The sequence below is a fragment of the Drosophila tropicalis genome, unplaced genomic scaffold (genome assembly GCF_018151085.1).
Source record: "Drosophila tropicalis isolate 14030-0801.00 unplaced genomic scaffold, ASM1815108v1 contig_859, whole genome shotgun sequence".
Taxonomy (NCBI): Eukaryota; Metazoa; Arthropoda; class Insecta; order Diptera; family Drosophilidae; genus Drosophila; species Drosophila tropicalis.
In genome coordinates this window covers 3,776,433-3,791,597 of record NW_027173353.1, presented here as the reverse complement: position 1 = coordinate 3,791,597, position 15,165 = coordinate 3,776,433, and the positions used below count along the sequence as shown (strand labels likewise).

General features: G+C 39.2%; 4 protein-coding genes across 6 annotated transcripts in view; 2 read left to right on the top strand and 2 right to left on the bottom strand.

The window, feature by feature from the left end:
- Nucleotides 1-70: 70 nt before the first annotated feature.
- LOC137583065 (probable cytochrome P450 6w1) lies at nt 71-2,365 on the bottom strand. Of its 2 annotated transcripts, XM_068297955.1 has the most exons (5): nt 2,199-2,365; nt 1,973-2,056; nt 1,297-1,894; nt 456-1,241; nt 71-392 (listed from the first exon to the last, which is right to left on the bottom strand). In XM_068297955.1, exons 3-5 carry the CDS (start codon nt 1,756-1,758, stop codon nt 117-119), a joined length of 1,524 nt encoding a protein of 507 aa, XP_068154056.1. In that variant the 5' UTR covers nt 1,759-1,894; nt 1,973-2,056; nt 2,199-2,365; the 3' UTR covers nt 71-116. The 2 variants fall into 2 exon arrangements, with proteins under 2 accessions (XP_068154056.1, XP_068154055.1); XM_068297954.1 differs by having other exon boundaries at nt 1,297-2,056.
- Nucleotides 2,366-2,480: 115 nt separating this feature from the next.
- Nucleotides 2,481-15,165, top strand: part of qin — a 64,759-nt gene continuing 52,074 nt past the window's right edge. Inside the window, exons 1-3 of the mRNA XM_068297950.1 lie at nt 2,481-2,741; nt 3,032-3,651; nt 3,709-3,789. Coding sequence (XP_068154051.1) covers nt 2,615-2,741; nt 3,032-3,651; nt 3,709-3,789 — 828 coding nt within the window. The 5' untranslated portion in view covers nt 2,481-2,614. The remainder of the gene's footprint in view (nt 2,742-3,031; nt 3,652-3,708; nt 3,790-15,165) is intronic.
- Nucleotides 3,995-13,109, bottom strand: LOC137583064 (integrator complex subunit 3 homolog). 2 transcript variants are annotated; one of them, XM_068297951.1, is made up of 7 exons: nt 12,997-13,109; nt 8,201-8,691; nt 7,612-8,132; nt 5,130-5,956; nt 4,858-5,063; nt 4,654-4,796; nt 3,995-4,599 (listed from the first exon to the last, which is right to left on the bottom strand). In XM_068297951.1, exons 1-7 carry the CDS (start codon nt 13,007-13,009, stop codon nt 4,023-4,025), a joined length of 2,778 nt encoding a protein of 925 aa, XP_068154052.1. In that variant the 5' UTR covers nt 13,010-13,109; the 3' UTR covers nt 3,995-4,022. The 2 variants fall into 2 exon arrangements, with proteins under 2 accessions (XP_068154052.1, XP_068154054.1); XM_068297953.1 differs by lacking the exons at nt 7,612-8,132; nt 8,201-8,691; nt 12,997-13,109 and adding an exon at nt 6,051-6,271.
- On the top strand, nt 8,962-10,547 carry Tssk (Testis-specific serine/threonine kinase). Its single transcript, XM_068297956.1, has 2 exons — nt 8,962-9,172; nt 9,236-10,547. The coding sequence occupies exon 2, from the start codon at nt 9,398-9,400 to the stop codon at nt 10,346-10,348; it is 951 nt and encodes a 316-aa protein (XP_068154057.1). The 5' UTR covers nt 8,962-9,172; nt 9,236-9,397; the 3' UTR covers nt 10,349-10,547.

The following is a 15,165-nucleotide window of genomic DNA, read 5'->3' as shown; positions in this document are numbered from 1 at the left end:
TTCTTATTTCATTTGTAATGTATACCAAGTAAGTTATGATCATGGTAAGTACTCAAACAACAATTTCATCTTAAGATGCTCAGGAATTAAAAATTTTATTTAATATTTGACTCACGTTAAATACGTTCAATGTTTAACAAGACTTCATCCTTTGAGCTAAGGACAACACTCAATGGACTGAATTCAATTCTCTTTATAGTCGAGGCACTCGGGGTCACTCGATGATTGCGCAACATATGAATTATTCCCAATTTGGCCTGTAGAAGACCCAATCTCATGCCAATGCAGTTGTGTGGACCGATTCCGAATGGCATGTAGGCATCCATATTTATATTATGACGATTCGAGGGATCAAAGCGTTCTGGGTCATACTTTTCCGGTTCGGGCCAGTACTACAAAAAAAAAAAGAAATTTAGAGTAAAATGGTGGACATTATTGTTAGGATATCAACTAACCTGTGGATCACGATGAATGCCTAGAGAGGATACATAGATAGGCATTCCATTTGGAAGTTCAAAATCGTTATAGGGCTTCAAATTGAAACGTTCACCTTCGTTGGGTTGAGTACATTCTCGTTCAGCAACTCCAGCAATTGGATATTTACGCAATGTTTCATTGATCACCTTGGTCAGGTAGGGCATTTCGTGTAAATGTTCGTAGCTAATGCTCTTCCCCTCCCCATAGTATTCTTGTATCTCTTGATGAAGACGATTTTGAATTTCGAGATTATTGGCCAACTCGAACAGTGTGAACGTCATGGTGGAGGCACTAGTCTCATATCCACCGGTTTGGAAGCCAGCTGCCTGGGCTACCAAAAAGTTAACATCCTTGGCATTGTTTTTTTGGTCGGGATCGGCTAGTGCCTCTTTTTGCATTGCCAGTAAAATATCAATAAGGTCATTGCGATGATGTCCAGATTTTTTGCGCTCTTCCATAACATGGCAAACAATACGATGGAAAAAATCGGTGGTTTCCTTGGGGAACACTCTGGCACGTACAATCCGAGATAGCGATGGAATCAAAAATAGAAAGAATGAATCAAAGACACGCCCCCAAGTAAACTTGAAGAAATTGCTGTTGTTTAAGTAAAATTCACTATTGACATCCTTTAGCGAATTGGCCTTAACTCCCATGGCCGAGGTGGCTATTAGGTCTGTTGTGAAACGACCAGCAAGGTCCTTGACGCGCAGCTCCGCTTTTTTTGGCAAACAATCCAAATAGGATTCCAACTCTTCACCCACCTGTCGATAAATGGTTATAGTTTTGTCATGTATCTAATTGGTGTTTCTTTCCTACCTCAACAAGCAAGGGATACATTTGCTTGATTTTGCCACTGGTAAAAACTGGTGTAATTTTCGTCCTTAATTCTCTCCAGCTGGGATTACGAGCAAAAAACAGGGTATTTGCGCCCAGGACATCAACATGCGGATCGGCTTGAACAACCCGATTCGTAAAGCAGTTAAATTTTTTAATCATCACCGTTTTGATCAACTCCAGATCTCGAATAATTAGGCCTGGACGATGCAGCATATTAATGCCAATGAAAGGTTCCTTCTCAAAGCCCGGTGTAGTGTGTAGCTTGTATATTTGTTCATAAAATGGAAGTTTTCCCGTAAGGAATTCCCGGGCATTTCCAACAATCCATTGGGGCTGAACATTTTTGACTCCCACACGATCCCAAAAGTTATTAGTTCGTTTTTGCCAGACAAATAGCACGAGTGCTAGAATGGCAATCAATAATATTGTCTCTGTGAACATGCTGAACAATATACTCTCAAATTTGATACTGCTCCGGGAGCTTATAAAGCATTCTCGACCAAGTTAACAAGCAGCATCAGGATGACTTTCTAAATTATTATCTTATCAAGGCACAAGCAATCAAGTCGTGAATAGCCTCCAGAAATGGGGTATTTGTAAAAGTTAGAGTATATTTTGAAATCATTTTGAGCAAGCGATTAGACTTTCTGCTTACTGTTAGTGACTTGCATTAAGTCAATTCTCTTCCTTCCTCGGCATATTAAGAGATAAGAGCATAGCTGTATACATTCATATGTACCTATGACAATAAGAAAAGTGTTAGACGCTCTTAATATTAAACCTAAGTAAATAGTCTCAATGCAACATTTGATTTGTCTTCAAATACATATGTATTTAAATTTTAAATATACATACAGTGGCTCACAGCTTATTCGACCCACCTCATATTTCAAACTTTAAAGCAACATAACTTTTTTTGCAGTGGTGATATTAACAAAAATTAAATGCAGTTATGATATGTACATATGTATTTAAATTTTAAATATACATATGTATGTATGTATTTTTGTTTTTTAAATTACTGCTTCACGGAAAGCCAAAATGTAGTGTTGCAAAATGCAGTGGAGTGAAACACAAAATGCACTAGCGCTTTGCGCTTCACAATATGTTTGTTGGACAGGATTACGGTAAATTTGTTCAATTCCTCTTTCTTTCTTTTCGCTTGGCTTGGTTCGATAAAGTTAAGCAAGCTCCTCGTATTTGTGTGTTTTTCAAGAACTAAAATATAAAAAGAGAACTTTATGAGCGTTTGACACGTGTTTAAACTATTGTTAAGTGTTATTGTTACTTTTAAAAAATGATAAGTGACGAAAGTGGCGTAAAGCTTTTTGATCGCAAATTTGTGGCATCAAATTTGCAATCTTTGCTGCGCTGCCCGAAATGCAAAAACGATTTTACATCTACTGCCGGCAAAACACATGAAGGTAATTTCAACAGATAAGTCTTAATAAATAAGTATGTTCATATGAAAAAGTCAATTAAAAATTCGGCAAGTATTTTTATTCTACGCCAAAAGAGTCTCACTCAGGGCTCCGAGTTACTTACGCAGCTCTTACTCCACTGTCTAGGTGTGTGAGTGTATCGCTGTATGCGTGAGTAAGTGAGATGAATGAAAGACGCCATTAAATGTTGTTGCCTTCTTACTCGTTTTACTGTTTTGCCTTCTTTCGTTTCTTCCATTCTCTATCATTCTGTTGTGCTTGTTTTTCTGCAGTCCGACATCGTCCATTTCTGCTGCCTTGTGGTCACAGTTTGTGTGAGGATTGCATCTTAAAGAATCGCAAGAATTTGAAATGCGCAATTTGCTTCAATTCGGCACCATCTACAATTAATGCCAAGGATCCAAATTCAAAATACGGCGTCTGTGTTCGTGACTTTTACGAGCTAAACTATCATGCCTTGGGGGAGGTTGCTAGCTTGTTCTATTTTCGACGCTTTACCCAGGATTCGGTGAACAAGTCGATGATAATTACCGCCGATGATGATATTATTATAGAGCCTAAATGCAGCGAATGTGGCCATAATATGAGCAATTTGGGAGACTGCGCTCAGTGTAATGCCTGCTATTGTAAACGCTGCTTCGATACGGTCCATCGCCATAGTCGCGTTCTACAGGCTCATCAGTTCAAATTGCAGCAGCAGAATGACAGGAAATTGAATAGTCAATCCATTCGTGTGGGTAATGAAATCTTTGAGATGCCATACAAAAAAGTTTGCCAGATTCATAAAGCACCGGAGAATATTTACTGCGGCTCATGCAGAGGCACCAAATGCGAAAAATGTATTAAACTTCATCATTCTAGTCATAAAGGAATAAGGCCTATTTACAAAATGGTACGAACTAGAATAATTAACGAGAATAACTAATATTTTCGTCCTTTGTAACTTTAGAATATGCGTCTCATTGATGAAATTCCAACTAGCCTGGGCCTAATCGAATCTGCCTTGGGCAATATTAAAAATTCTCAACTGGTGAGTGAAAAGTGTGTTTACTTTTATATATTTTATATATACAGTTAGTATTTAAATTTTATTTAACTATATCTATAGGTATATAGTTTCTCTTTACAATTAACTATTTACAGTACTTGCTCGCTATGAATAATTTAAGTTCGATATCCAATATAATATGAAGAAAACATATAATTGTCATTATAAATATGGCAAGCTCTCTCTCTCTGTCTATTTCTCTTACTATCATTATTTTATTCGCTACTCGTTGTTATGGGCATCAATTGGCCAGTATTACCATCGGTTTTAATCTCAATCACTTCCAGCTTTTCCACACTAACTTTTGTGGTCTCAAGCTTTGAATTGTTATTCTCCGCTGCCTTTGTGTCTCTAAGACTTTGCAGCTTATCTTCCTCCTCGCTGGTGCTACTGATCTCTGGTGATGTTGGTTCTATTTCAAACTGAATATCTGGTCGGGTTGTGGAGGAGACAACAATGGGCTTCAAACCAAACGATTGCGTCTCAAGTGTACTACTCGTTGGGGCCATCACAGTTGTTGGAGCTGACTGACCATAAGTGTCGAATGTTCCACGTTCAGAAATATCATCGATTTCATCATCAATAAGAAGATTTTTCTCTGAGCTTTGTTCATAGACCTGGGCATTAATGCCACTGCCATGTGTTGAGGGCGATGGTTTGTGATTCTTGGGCAATGCAGATGTAGTAGAGGCTGCTTCATCTCCACTTTTCTCTGACTGTTGCTTGGATGCTTTCCGTTGCTTTTCCAGGCGCATTTTCTCCTCCATCTCTTGGAATTTCATAGCCAAGTATCTGTTCAAGAAAAAGTTCTCTAATAATATTCCATGTATCAAGTCTTTTACTTACTTATCCACTATGGGCCCGTTGTAATCCTCTGGGAATTTCGGATTAAACGGCAATATGTACTTATAAAGTCGTTCATTGAGCACATAAAGTTGAGGGGTGGTCGAACATTTCACATTGAACCACCAATCACAAGTCAAGGCAATCTGTAAAATTCTTTTAATAATACAATACTTATTTTCACATATGTATAAATCGCATACAAACCTGACTGAATATTGTGCCATTGGGACACAGAAACGAAGCCTTTCCGCCATTTAAATCGCAATAATGCCACACCTGGCAATTGGTTTCTGGATCACCGAAGAAGCCTTTATAACGTTGTTTGGTGCACTCAAAGCTAGTCTGTGGTATCTCGGCATAGTTTGGATAATCGATACCAGGACGTCCAGTACTAGGTCCGGGATGTTTATCTAAGAGACAATTAATTGGAGGAGTTCCCTATATATGTAGTTTCAGTGAATTCGAAAATAACTTACTTGGTCCTTTAAATTTTGTGAGGGCTTCATCATTGTCTTGCTCCTCATTCGAAGTGGTAATAATTCCTCCCTGGTTTTCACTGCTATTTTCGTAGTCATAGTCTTTGTGTTTATTTGATTGTGTCTCATGGTGCTGGGGAGGATTCGGAACAATTGTCTGGGTTTGCTTCAGATTCTGCAGGATTCGTATTAATGTTTTAATAGAATTATCTATGTTATCAGGCGTCAGAGTGTGTGGCAAATGGTTGCTGGCCTGCAATTTATGTAATATTTCAGCCAAGGATGAGGTTCTTATATCAGGCAATTGATCTTCTTCACTTTGCTGATGAGAATGGGGAGTTAGAATTGGCGGTCTTTCATGAGCATATTTATAGATTGGTTTCAGTCTAATTGGTGCCACGGTAGATGACTCTCGGCTGGGCACAAACTCTTCTTCATTTGAGTTTAATGGTGGTTTACTCGATACATAGACATATTTTGGTGTAATTTCCACAGTGTGACTCGACGGTGCATGTGGTGGCGTTGGTGGTGGTGCTTGAGTTGTGGTTGTTACATATATAGGTCTCCTGGTAGCTTTGTAGGTATGCTGTACAGGCTTCAGACGTAATGTCGGTTGCCGATTGTATGCGGTCGGAGGAGGATGTTGTGTAGATATTTCATGAAGTTGAGGCTTCGATGGATGTTGTTCAATACGCGGAGCTGTTGTTGTTACCAAAATATATGCATGTTGAGGCTTCTGTTGCTGTTGTTGATGATGTTGATCCTCTTCCAGTGATTGTGTTGGTCCATCTATGAGGTAGTCCACGAATTGCGGCGGTGCTGGAGAGCTACAAACGGAATTAAGTGTTAATCTCAAAATATTAAGTATCATCATTTCACCCACTCGGAGATGTTATGGGGATTTGCATGTTAAAAACTTACCCAAGGGCTGAATCTTTAATAAACTCTTGTCCACCGTCAGTCATTACATGTGTCATGAGAGCGCGTAATGGAATATGCAACACCTGTTGACCAGAGGCCGTATCCGGACGCATATATTGCCCATTGTTATTGTATTTGTGAGTGTTGTGCTGCTGCTGTGTGTGTACGACTGATGTATGCGAAAGCAAATGTGGTGTATGATGATTCTGTGTATGCTTGCCAGCTAATGTAGTGCTTTGCGCTGGCAATGATGACGGATGATGCTGTTGCGGCTGCTGCTGGTGGTCATAGCTCTGATGCTGATGATGATGGTGATGTTTTTCATGTTTCATGCGTTGCTGTAAGTAGAGCACGTACTTCTCCTGAGGCGTCATCTGTGACGAGGACGAGGCAGGTGGCTCCATATTGAAGTAACTCTCATACTTGGTAATATGTCCATAACCACTCGTTGGTAATTTCTGATGTATTATCAATGCAGTTTTTGTACCAGAGGGAGGAGATGATGGGGAAGCTGATGCCGCTGGATTATAGCCAACGCTGTATGTGGTTTGTTGGTATGGAGTATGTAGCATGGGGGAAATGCGTTGGAAAGAGAATGCTTTTTGAGTATCGGTTTTTGTTGTAAAAATCATCACCATCAGGTCATTGTGAGTTTGTGACAGATTTTTGACCGGCAAGGCAACAAGCCTTGCGGCCATTTATGACATGAATTTGCAATTTGAACATTTACGACGAGAAGATAACCAAATGAGAGTGTGAGTTGAGGATGTATGAGATAGAATGAGAGAAGTATATCTTGATTCGCCCACTTTTGCCCCTTTGGCGGTGCCGCATGCAGTACATCAAACTGCAATTGGCCATTCGATCTTACGTCATCATCGATGTCGTCGTCGTCAGTCAGAGTCGGAGACCAAGTCTGAGTAGGTTTGAGCCATATGCATTTAATGCAATTGATTTTTCTGCCCAAGGGTGTATTGCACATGCATTGTGCTGATGCGAGTGCTGCTGCTGCCTCTGTTCAAATTGTCTCTATATACTATACGATTATACATTTCAAGATGTACAAATTAAAGTTACTTTGAAGTAAACCAATACGAGCATAAACGAGGTAATTTGAGAAACTAAGACAGAAATCATGGCATCAGAAACAGTTAAGGAATCTTTTGATCTGAGGGCTACGAAAATTTTGATTTTCTTTTCCGCCTGACTTTAATAATTATATTTTATGGCTTACAATTTTTGTAGTAGTCGTCCAATTAAATTGCACATAGACTTGACTCGATTTTTTGGAGCTTGACGAAATACATGCAACCTTTTTTTTTTTTGTAATTTGTATTCTACATGCAATTGCTGCAAATGACGACGACCATTGTGGGCGGTGGATGTGGGCGTGTTTGTGAAAATCGCCTACATCGTTTGCTTATAAAATATGTGTGTATAATTTATATGGTCCATGAAAGAAAACCAAAACAAAAGACAAAATGTGCATGCATATAAAGGAGAACGTTGAATACGGGCGAAGAGGAGTCAATGTGGTGGGACCTGTCACAATAAATCTTACCTTGGCGATGGTTGTTCGGGTACCACCGGCTGCTGATGCTGCTGCTGCGGCTGGTGTTGTGGTTCCTCTTGCTCCTCCGATGATTGCTGCTCCGCCGAAGAGGTGACTTCAGCTGATGCTGATGCATAATCCGTAACGATTTGTGTTTGATGGGAATTTTTATGTGGCGACGTTTGAAAAACAATTTCTGTTGGTGGCGGTAACGGCGGCGACTTGTTGCTGTTGTGGTTGTTGTAATTGATAGTATTGCCGCCATTATGCGGCGGAGGCGGTGGTGGTGGATCATTGTTGTTGCTATTGCTTAGTGGCGTATAAATAATGGGTATAAACTGTCCTGGCAGCGTATTCTGCGGTGTAAACGGTGTTAAATTGATTTTTGATTGTTTGGCTCGCTGGCGATGGAACGGTGGAGACAGTAGCTCAAACTGTTGCTGCTGTTGGGGTGGGTGGGGCTGCTGATGGTGGTGGTGGTGTTGCTGCTCCTGCGGTGTTAGTGGCGGAAAATGCTGCACGGTCTTGTGCTGTGGGTAAATTATGAATTTCATGATTATTTGTCTTTCTTTATGTGTTTGGAGAATAAATTTCTTGCCTTATGCGTCGGGTTCAATGGCTTGTAGGCAATAAAAGTGGCGCCCACGTCGGGTGGAATAGGTTGCTGATCCTTTCCCTGAACAGGTGATGGAGAAGGAGTATGATGGCTACCACCAATAGCCAATGCATGATACACGTCGCCTGCTTCGGACTGATAATGCGCCCGCTGCGAATGTGGTAAATGGTGGGGCGGCGGATGTGGATGTGAATGGGGCGGATGTTGATGTTGATGCTGCGGTGGCATGTAGGCCAAAGGCACGGGTATACGTCCACCTGGTGCAGGTGCCTGCAGCAGTGCAGAGCCAGCGGCTGAAGAATGCTTGGCCACATATTGCTGATTGATGGGCAATTCGGGCGCTGGCAAATAAAAGGCCATGTAAGGTATCAAGCGACGACTTCGCTCCGAAGCGCTCAACTCTGAATCGTCAACAAGGCGGCTGCTGCTTTGATTGGTGCTGTGGCAATTGACCGGCTTTATAACCAAAGCGACTGCAAATTAAAATAATTGCAAATTATTTAATGTAATTGAATGTAAGAGACTTTAATGGGGCACATAATTAATTTATTAATTATAATTTTGTTTGTATAAGGAATCTACTCCAAAACACTCACAAAACTACAAAATATTTCAGAATCAAAAGGTGGAATATTTTCATAATCAATCTTTACACTCAGTTTTTCAAAAATACTTTATTTCTAGTATTAAAATTGTTATCTCTAGAGGCAAGTTATTTTTTGAACATACTACATTCATTTCGATTATAAACTCAGTAGACAATGCTCAAAAAGACAATTTTATTTACATTTAGTTAAAAAAAAAAAACACACACATATGTTTTAGTGTAATTATAGTTTTCCCCCATTACGGTAGAAGTTTTGTCAAAATTTCTGGGAAAAAAAATAGGAAATTTCGTAAAGTTTATATGAAAGTGCCCATAAAATTCAAGTTTGTGAAGTCAACCAATGCAGGGTAAATATATACATCCACATTATGCGCTTAACTTTAATCTAACAAATCCATTTTATAATACAGTTGGGTAACAACATCCTTTCGACCAAAATATCCATAGGAAAACGAATACACAGCAACACAATCACACGCACACACACCCACACAAACACAAACAGACATACCCCAGACATACACAGAAAGACGGACAGGTTAGGAGTGGCAAAGACGAAGACGACTAAAAAGATGTCAAAACTAAGCACCACTCAAGGTAGCAGCCGCCAGCTAAGCACACGGAACTCGGACATTGATGCCCTGGCCCAGCGCGGCTATAATATTGGACATAAGATCGGCGAGGGATCATATGCCACAGTGATTACAGCTGGCTACGCTGATGATGCCGGTCGTGGTGTCGTCCATCTGGCTTGCAAGGTCATTGACAAGGCTAAGGCGCCGACAGACTTTGTGCACAAGTTCTTTCCACGCGAACTGGAAATTCTCACCAAGATCGATCATCCCAATATAATACAAATCCATAGCATTCTGCAGCGAGGCCCAAAAATATTCATATTCATGCGTTATGCCGAAAACGGTGATCTCTTGTCGTACATCAAGAAATATGGACCGATCGAAGAGAAGCAAGCAAAAATATGGTTCCTACAAATGGCCAAGGCTCTAAAATATCTCCACTCTCACGACATTGCCCACCGTGATCTGAAGTGTGAGAATATTTTGTTATCGAAACGTCTGAACATCAAGTTGGCTGACTTTGGATTCGCTCGATATTGCTGTGACGATGCTGGACGTGGTATGATGTCAGAGACGTATTGCGGCTCGGCTGCTTATGCTGCTCCCGAGGTGGTCTGTGGCCAACCCTATGATCCAAAGTTAGCCGATGCCTGGTCTTTGGGTGTCATATTGTTCATTATGCTGAATGCCAAGATGCCGTATGATGATAGTAACCTATCCAAGCTGCTGGAAGATCAGCGCAACAAAAAGTTTGCGTTCCGTCGTAAATTGCATGATGTCATCTCACCACAGGCCAAGGCAACGGTGGCTGTGCTCCTGGAACCCGAGTCGACTGCTCGTTGGACTCTCCGTGAGATAGTTTCTTGCGCATGGCTAAACTCATCTGATGAGGCGCAGCCTGCTGCTGTACCATCTGGACGACTAAGCAAGCAGCCATCCACATCCTAAACCATTCCTCCACTACGCACATGCTGATCTGTCAGTTGTACCAGAGCGTGTGCGTTGATTTCACAGATTTAGTGTAAATTGAAGTAATCTCAGAAAATCTTTGGTATTTATCAGATAATTGGTAGTAAATGTATGGCATTCCATTAACAAATTCTTTAGTCAAAATGGCTAAATATGTATTTGCACTTATGTATATATATACCTATATATATATATTATATAGTGTATTAGTAAGATATTGAAAATATAAATATTATAATGATGCAGTCTATCAACTAAATTACATTTCCCCTCTTTTCCTTCCTCCTTGACTTCTACTTGGGGTCTTCAGCGAAGCTTAACCACAAAAATGGGCAACTAGATACACTATCATAATCGTAAAAGAAAAACTTATTATAAAATAGCATTAGGTAAATTTTCATATATATTTTTTTCTTTCTACCACACTTATTGTGCTTGTTTTGTCGTGCTATACACACATACATATATAGATATATATGCATTATGTGTGTGTGTATCATACACACTCGTGTGTTTGGTGAGGCGAGACACATTTGTGTACATTGTACAAAGGAAAAAGAAACAGTGATGCTCAAATGCCAAAACAAGTGATTTCAAGTAGTCACTACCTTTTGGCGAATTTGCAACAGTTTTAATAACAAAGAAATCGTATGATTACGTTAAAAAGTTAGTTGAAAACCTCTTGTAATTGTATTTGATATACATAACCTGATCAAATTTGTATTCGGATTCAACAACTTTTTTAAGTATAAATATAGAATACAAATTTATATATGTAGTTATAGTTACTCATCTGAGTCGAGTGATTAACAGATATTTGCATTAAGCAGTATTATAAAAGTTATATTTTTAAAAATTCACAAAAGAATTCTAATGATACACAGTTTATGCTTAAGAACAACGTTAGAAATAGTTATTTTTAGTTTTTGAGTTTAGTATTTGTATAGTCTTTGATTAGCAACTGATTGCGATTAAAGCGTAGCGAGAAGTCGCATGCAATTCTTGGTTCTAGTGTTGTCCTGTGTGTTGCAGCGGCATGTGTTGCAACTTGGCGCTGTCATGACGACAACAATCTCTAGACTCTTAGGAGACACACACACACACACGGATAGTGTCACAATAAGAGTGTCCGAAAATCAGAGCTGTGGGGCAGCTAATTTGCATTGGAGTGAGACACTGGCACTCGGAGGTACCAATGGCAACAGAAGCAACAGACAAGCAGACAGACAGCATCACCAGAAGCTTAAGTGCCTAGTTTGGATGCAGCAAAGACAGGCCAGCCAGGCCTCAAACTCCTTCTCCATTGAGTGAGAGGGGTGTACAACACCCACTGCGAGCAGCTACCTGTATTTTGGTCATGTCTTTTTGTTTTCTGTTGCTGCTGCTTAATTTTGTATCTACATAAATGTTTATTGGTAACGTTTTTCGGTTGTTTTAAGTCGTACAGGCAGCAGTCTGCTACGGTTTAGTTTGCCTTTTTGCTGTTGTTGTATCTTAATGGCTAAAGTGTTTTTATTTTACGACCGTTTTTTCTCTGCTTCAGTGTGTGTGCAAGAGGCTTTTGCCGTTGTACACCTGTGCGTATGTGTAATACAATTTTGTATTAATTAATACTAGTTTATATCTATGTATGTGCTGAATGTGTGAACGGGTCGTTTGCCAGCGGCACTAAAATGTTTGGTTTGATGTGATGGCTCATCTGCTATCTGCTTGAAGTTTGGACATTGTGGAGTTGGTGCGTCTATGTGTGGCTTCCACAGATGGTGGCTCCGTTTCAAATTAATTTCGAAGCAACATGTGAGATTTATGTACCTATACATATACAAATACAGAGCTTATTAAACTCCTCTACCAGTCCTAGACTTAATATCAATGATTCAAATCCAAATTGTTTTGTCTTCAATGCAAGAGATTGCTAAATAATAATCATCATCGTCATCTATGACAATAGATTAAAAGTGTATGTGTTATGGCTTTACAATTTCTATTAGATGATCAAAGAAATGCAAAAGTAGTAACCATATCAAGAAGCGTTCCTATTAAATATTTCCAGAAAAAGTTATTCCTTTTGCCACCAGAGTAAAGATTTATTACTTAATCCTTTGCCATTCTATTTTCCTCCTTTATTTGCTTTCACCAGTTTTGTTTAGCCTTTTGTTTCTGCTCTTTTCCCACTTAATAGTAAATTGATTTGAGTCTTGAATATATTTTTTTCATCATCTTTTCATATTGGCAATCGCATGCAAAAAGCAAATGCACGATATAATTAAATTGCGGTTACCAATGCAAAAATGGCAAAATCTTTGTCTTTGAGACTTGTGAGAAATACGACCGACAACTGGTTTAATTTTGTTTTTTTTTTTTGATTTGCCGACATTACAATTAACTATTAACAATTCACCCATGGCAAATAATTTCTCAGGCTGCCAATAAGCAACAAATGAGTTGCAAAAAAAGAAGCAGCGAGTTTTTTTCTTGTGGTCTTGTTGATTATTATGCATTATGCAAAATGCTGTGGCAAGTGCAGACACAAAGGTGCAGCAAGACAGGAAATGCATTTATATAGTTAGTGCGTGGCTAACTAAGTTGTTGGCCGCCAAATAAACATGTCACTTGGTTAAACTTACCACTAATACCCATGACAGAGTAGCCCTTATAGAAATTTCAATTACATAGACATGGAGAATGACAAAAATACAATTAAGCGGGGTGTTAAAACAAAAACTCGAATAAGTTCATGATTTTGGGTATGATAATAATAATGTTGATGATGACGGATGCTGCTGCCTTAGGGTTGGGTCCATGCGTGCCCCTTTTTTTTGTTGGTGTGTCTCCATTATTTGTTTGCCATTGCGTTTTTAGCAGTTGTCAGTTGGTTTATGGCGAAAACACATTAAGCGAACCGCATAAAAACATTTTTAGCCACAACCAGCAAACAGCATCTACCAATCACCCAACCACTCATCCATCCATCCATCCAACAAGCCACCCAAACCACCCACTGTTGTTGGTTGTCGGGGTATTATTGTTCCTGTTGACATTCATTTGCTAGCTGAAGCGTTCCAAAAATGCAGATACATACGTAGAGTATCGTTTGTTGGTTAGCTTGATGGATATATGTATATAGATACATAGAGCAAATGTAGGCTGAGTTTTTCGAGTATGAAAGGAGGCGGCTAGGCTAGGCCATATTTGCCAAACACTTTTGCATGCATTTTGCATAAAATTTGCAAATGATTTGTGTTGACCGGGCAGCGCTTCTTATTTTTCTGCAATTTTGATGCGATTTTTGAAGCATCACAAGAGGTGGTGGTGGATTTGGATTGATTTGGTTTGATAGGGAGCCAGCGGAGCCAGTTGTAGGTAATGGTTAGATGTATGATGATGATATCCAGACATGTACATAACTAAGCAAACTAGAGAGGGAGGAAGTAGGGTAGGAACGGGAATGGGGACGACTGGTCAGGGTTATTATCCATCGTATACACGCTTTCTGGCCCCGAAGCGAAACATTTCACGCTTTTTTGACATTTCTGGCGCATAATTTGATTAGATTTTGATACGACGTGCAAATTGTTTTGGTCGATTTGTTGGAGTGCCCATCAGCAGAAGCAGCAGCAGCAGCATCAACAACAGGAGAAGGTTCCCAACTGGTTTGGTATTGTTTTCTAATTTGATTTGATTTGTTTTGTGGCATCATTCAGGAATGTCTTCTTCTATCTCTCTCTCTTAGTCACTCTTTTTATCAAATGCAATTAAATGCAAATTTATTGCGTAAATATTTACTTGAGCGTAAATGAATTTTAATTTTGTCATCGCAATTGCAATTGTTGCTGTTGCTGCTGTTATTGTCGAGTGCCTGAGGTTAGCACGAAACTGATTTGGTTAGATTTTATTATGTGGCACTCCAAAACTCATACCAAATCGAATACTACCTTGCCTTTCTACATCTCCATCAAATTTCAACTCCACTCTAGATTTAAATAGCAGTAAGAGCCAAAAATTTGCTTAGCAGCCACAAAAATTTGTTGTTCGGCACTCACTTTTGCTTTTTTTTTTTGTCTATAACCATTTATAGAGAATCAAAAACTGCTAGCAATTGCATATCAAAGAGTCTACAAATCGGCTGATGTCTTACGGCTGTCCAGCCAGCCAGTCGACGACCTAGTATGGCCTGAACGTACGTTAGTCATTTGCCAATTGCCTCCTCCTCCTTGCCAGGCAAGCTACAAAAGTCAAACTCCAAATTGTTGCCTGCCGCTGTAGAAACAACTGAAATTTGCCTTCAAACTTCATGGAACTTATGGCCAGACAAATTATATGGCGAGAGAGCGCTAAATTGCATTAAAAGTCTTGTACAAATTCGAGTGCTTGGTCATAATATTAGCCAACTTAAAGTGCGAAAAGATTACTACTTTAGTTTTAACTTCATGTAGATAAATCATTTTACATGGCTTCGGCTATAATTATAATTTATGAAAATTACCAAAATTTGGTGTGAAAACTTTTATAATAAGGGTAAAGGTGTGAATAATTAATGTTTGCAAGCCTTAAATCCTTAATTTCACTTGGAAATTAAAAAAAAAAAAGAAGATTATTTATCAGAAATGAGTTGAAGGAATAACATTCAAATATGTATAATAGAAACTTTATCCATGAGAATATCTCAAACGATCACAGCGAATTGCTTTCTTAATTAAAATATTTCAAATTTAACTATTTTTTGAAAGATCTTAAAAAACGAATATTAACTGAATTTGTTGAGGAATTCAGAGCATGAGAGTTGAAATTCGAGC

Coding starts and splice junctions, on each gene's coding strand:
- LOC137583065 (XM_068297954.1), bottom strand. CDS start 1,758: ATGTTCACAGAGACAATATTATTGATTGCCATTCTAGCACTCGTGCTA. Junction 1,242..1,296: donor TGTATCCCTTGCTTGTTGAG/GTAGGAAAGAAA, acceptor ATTTATCGACAG/GTGGGTGAAGAGTTGGAATC. Junction 393..455: donor GCATTCATCGTGATCCACAG/GTTAGTTGATAT, acceptor TTTTTTTTGTAG/TACTGGCCCGAACCGGAAAA.
- Tssk (XM_068297956.1), top strand. CDS start 9,398: ATGTCAAAACTAAGCACCACTCAAGGTAGCAGCCGCCAGCTAAGCACA.
- LOC137583064 (XM_068297951.1), bottom strand. Junction 8,133..8,200: donor CATTGAACCCGACGCATAAG/GCAAGAAATTTA, acceptor ATTTACCCACAG/CACAAGACCGTGCAGCATTT. Junction 4,797..4,857: donor ATGGCACAATATTCAGTCAG/GTTTGTATGCGA, acceptor AGAATTTTACAG/ATTGCCTTGACTTGTGATTG.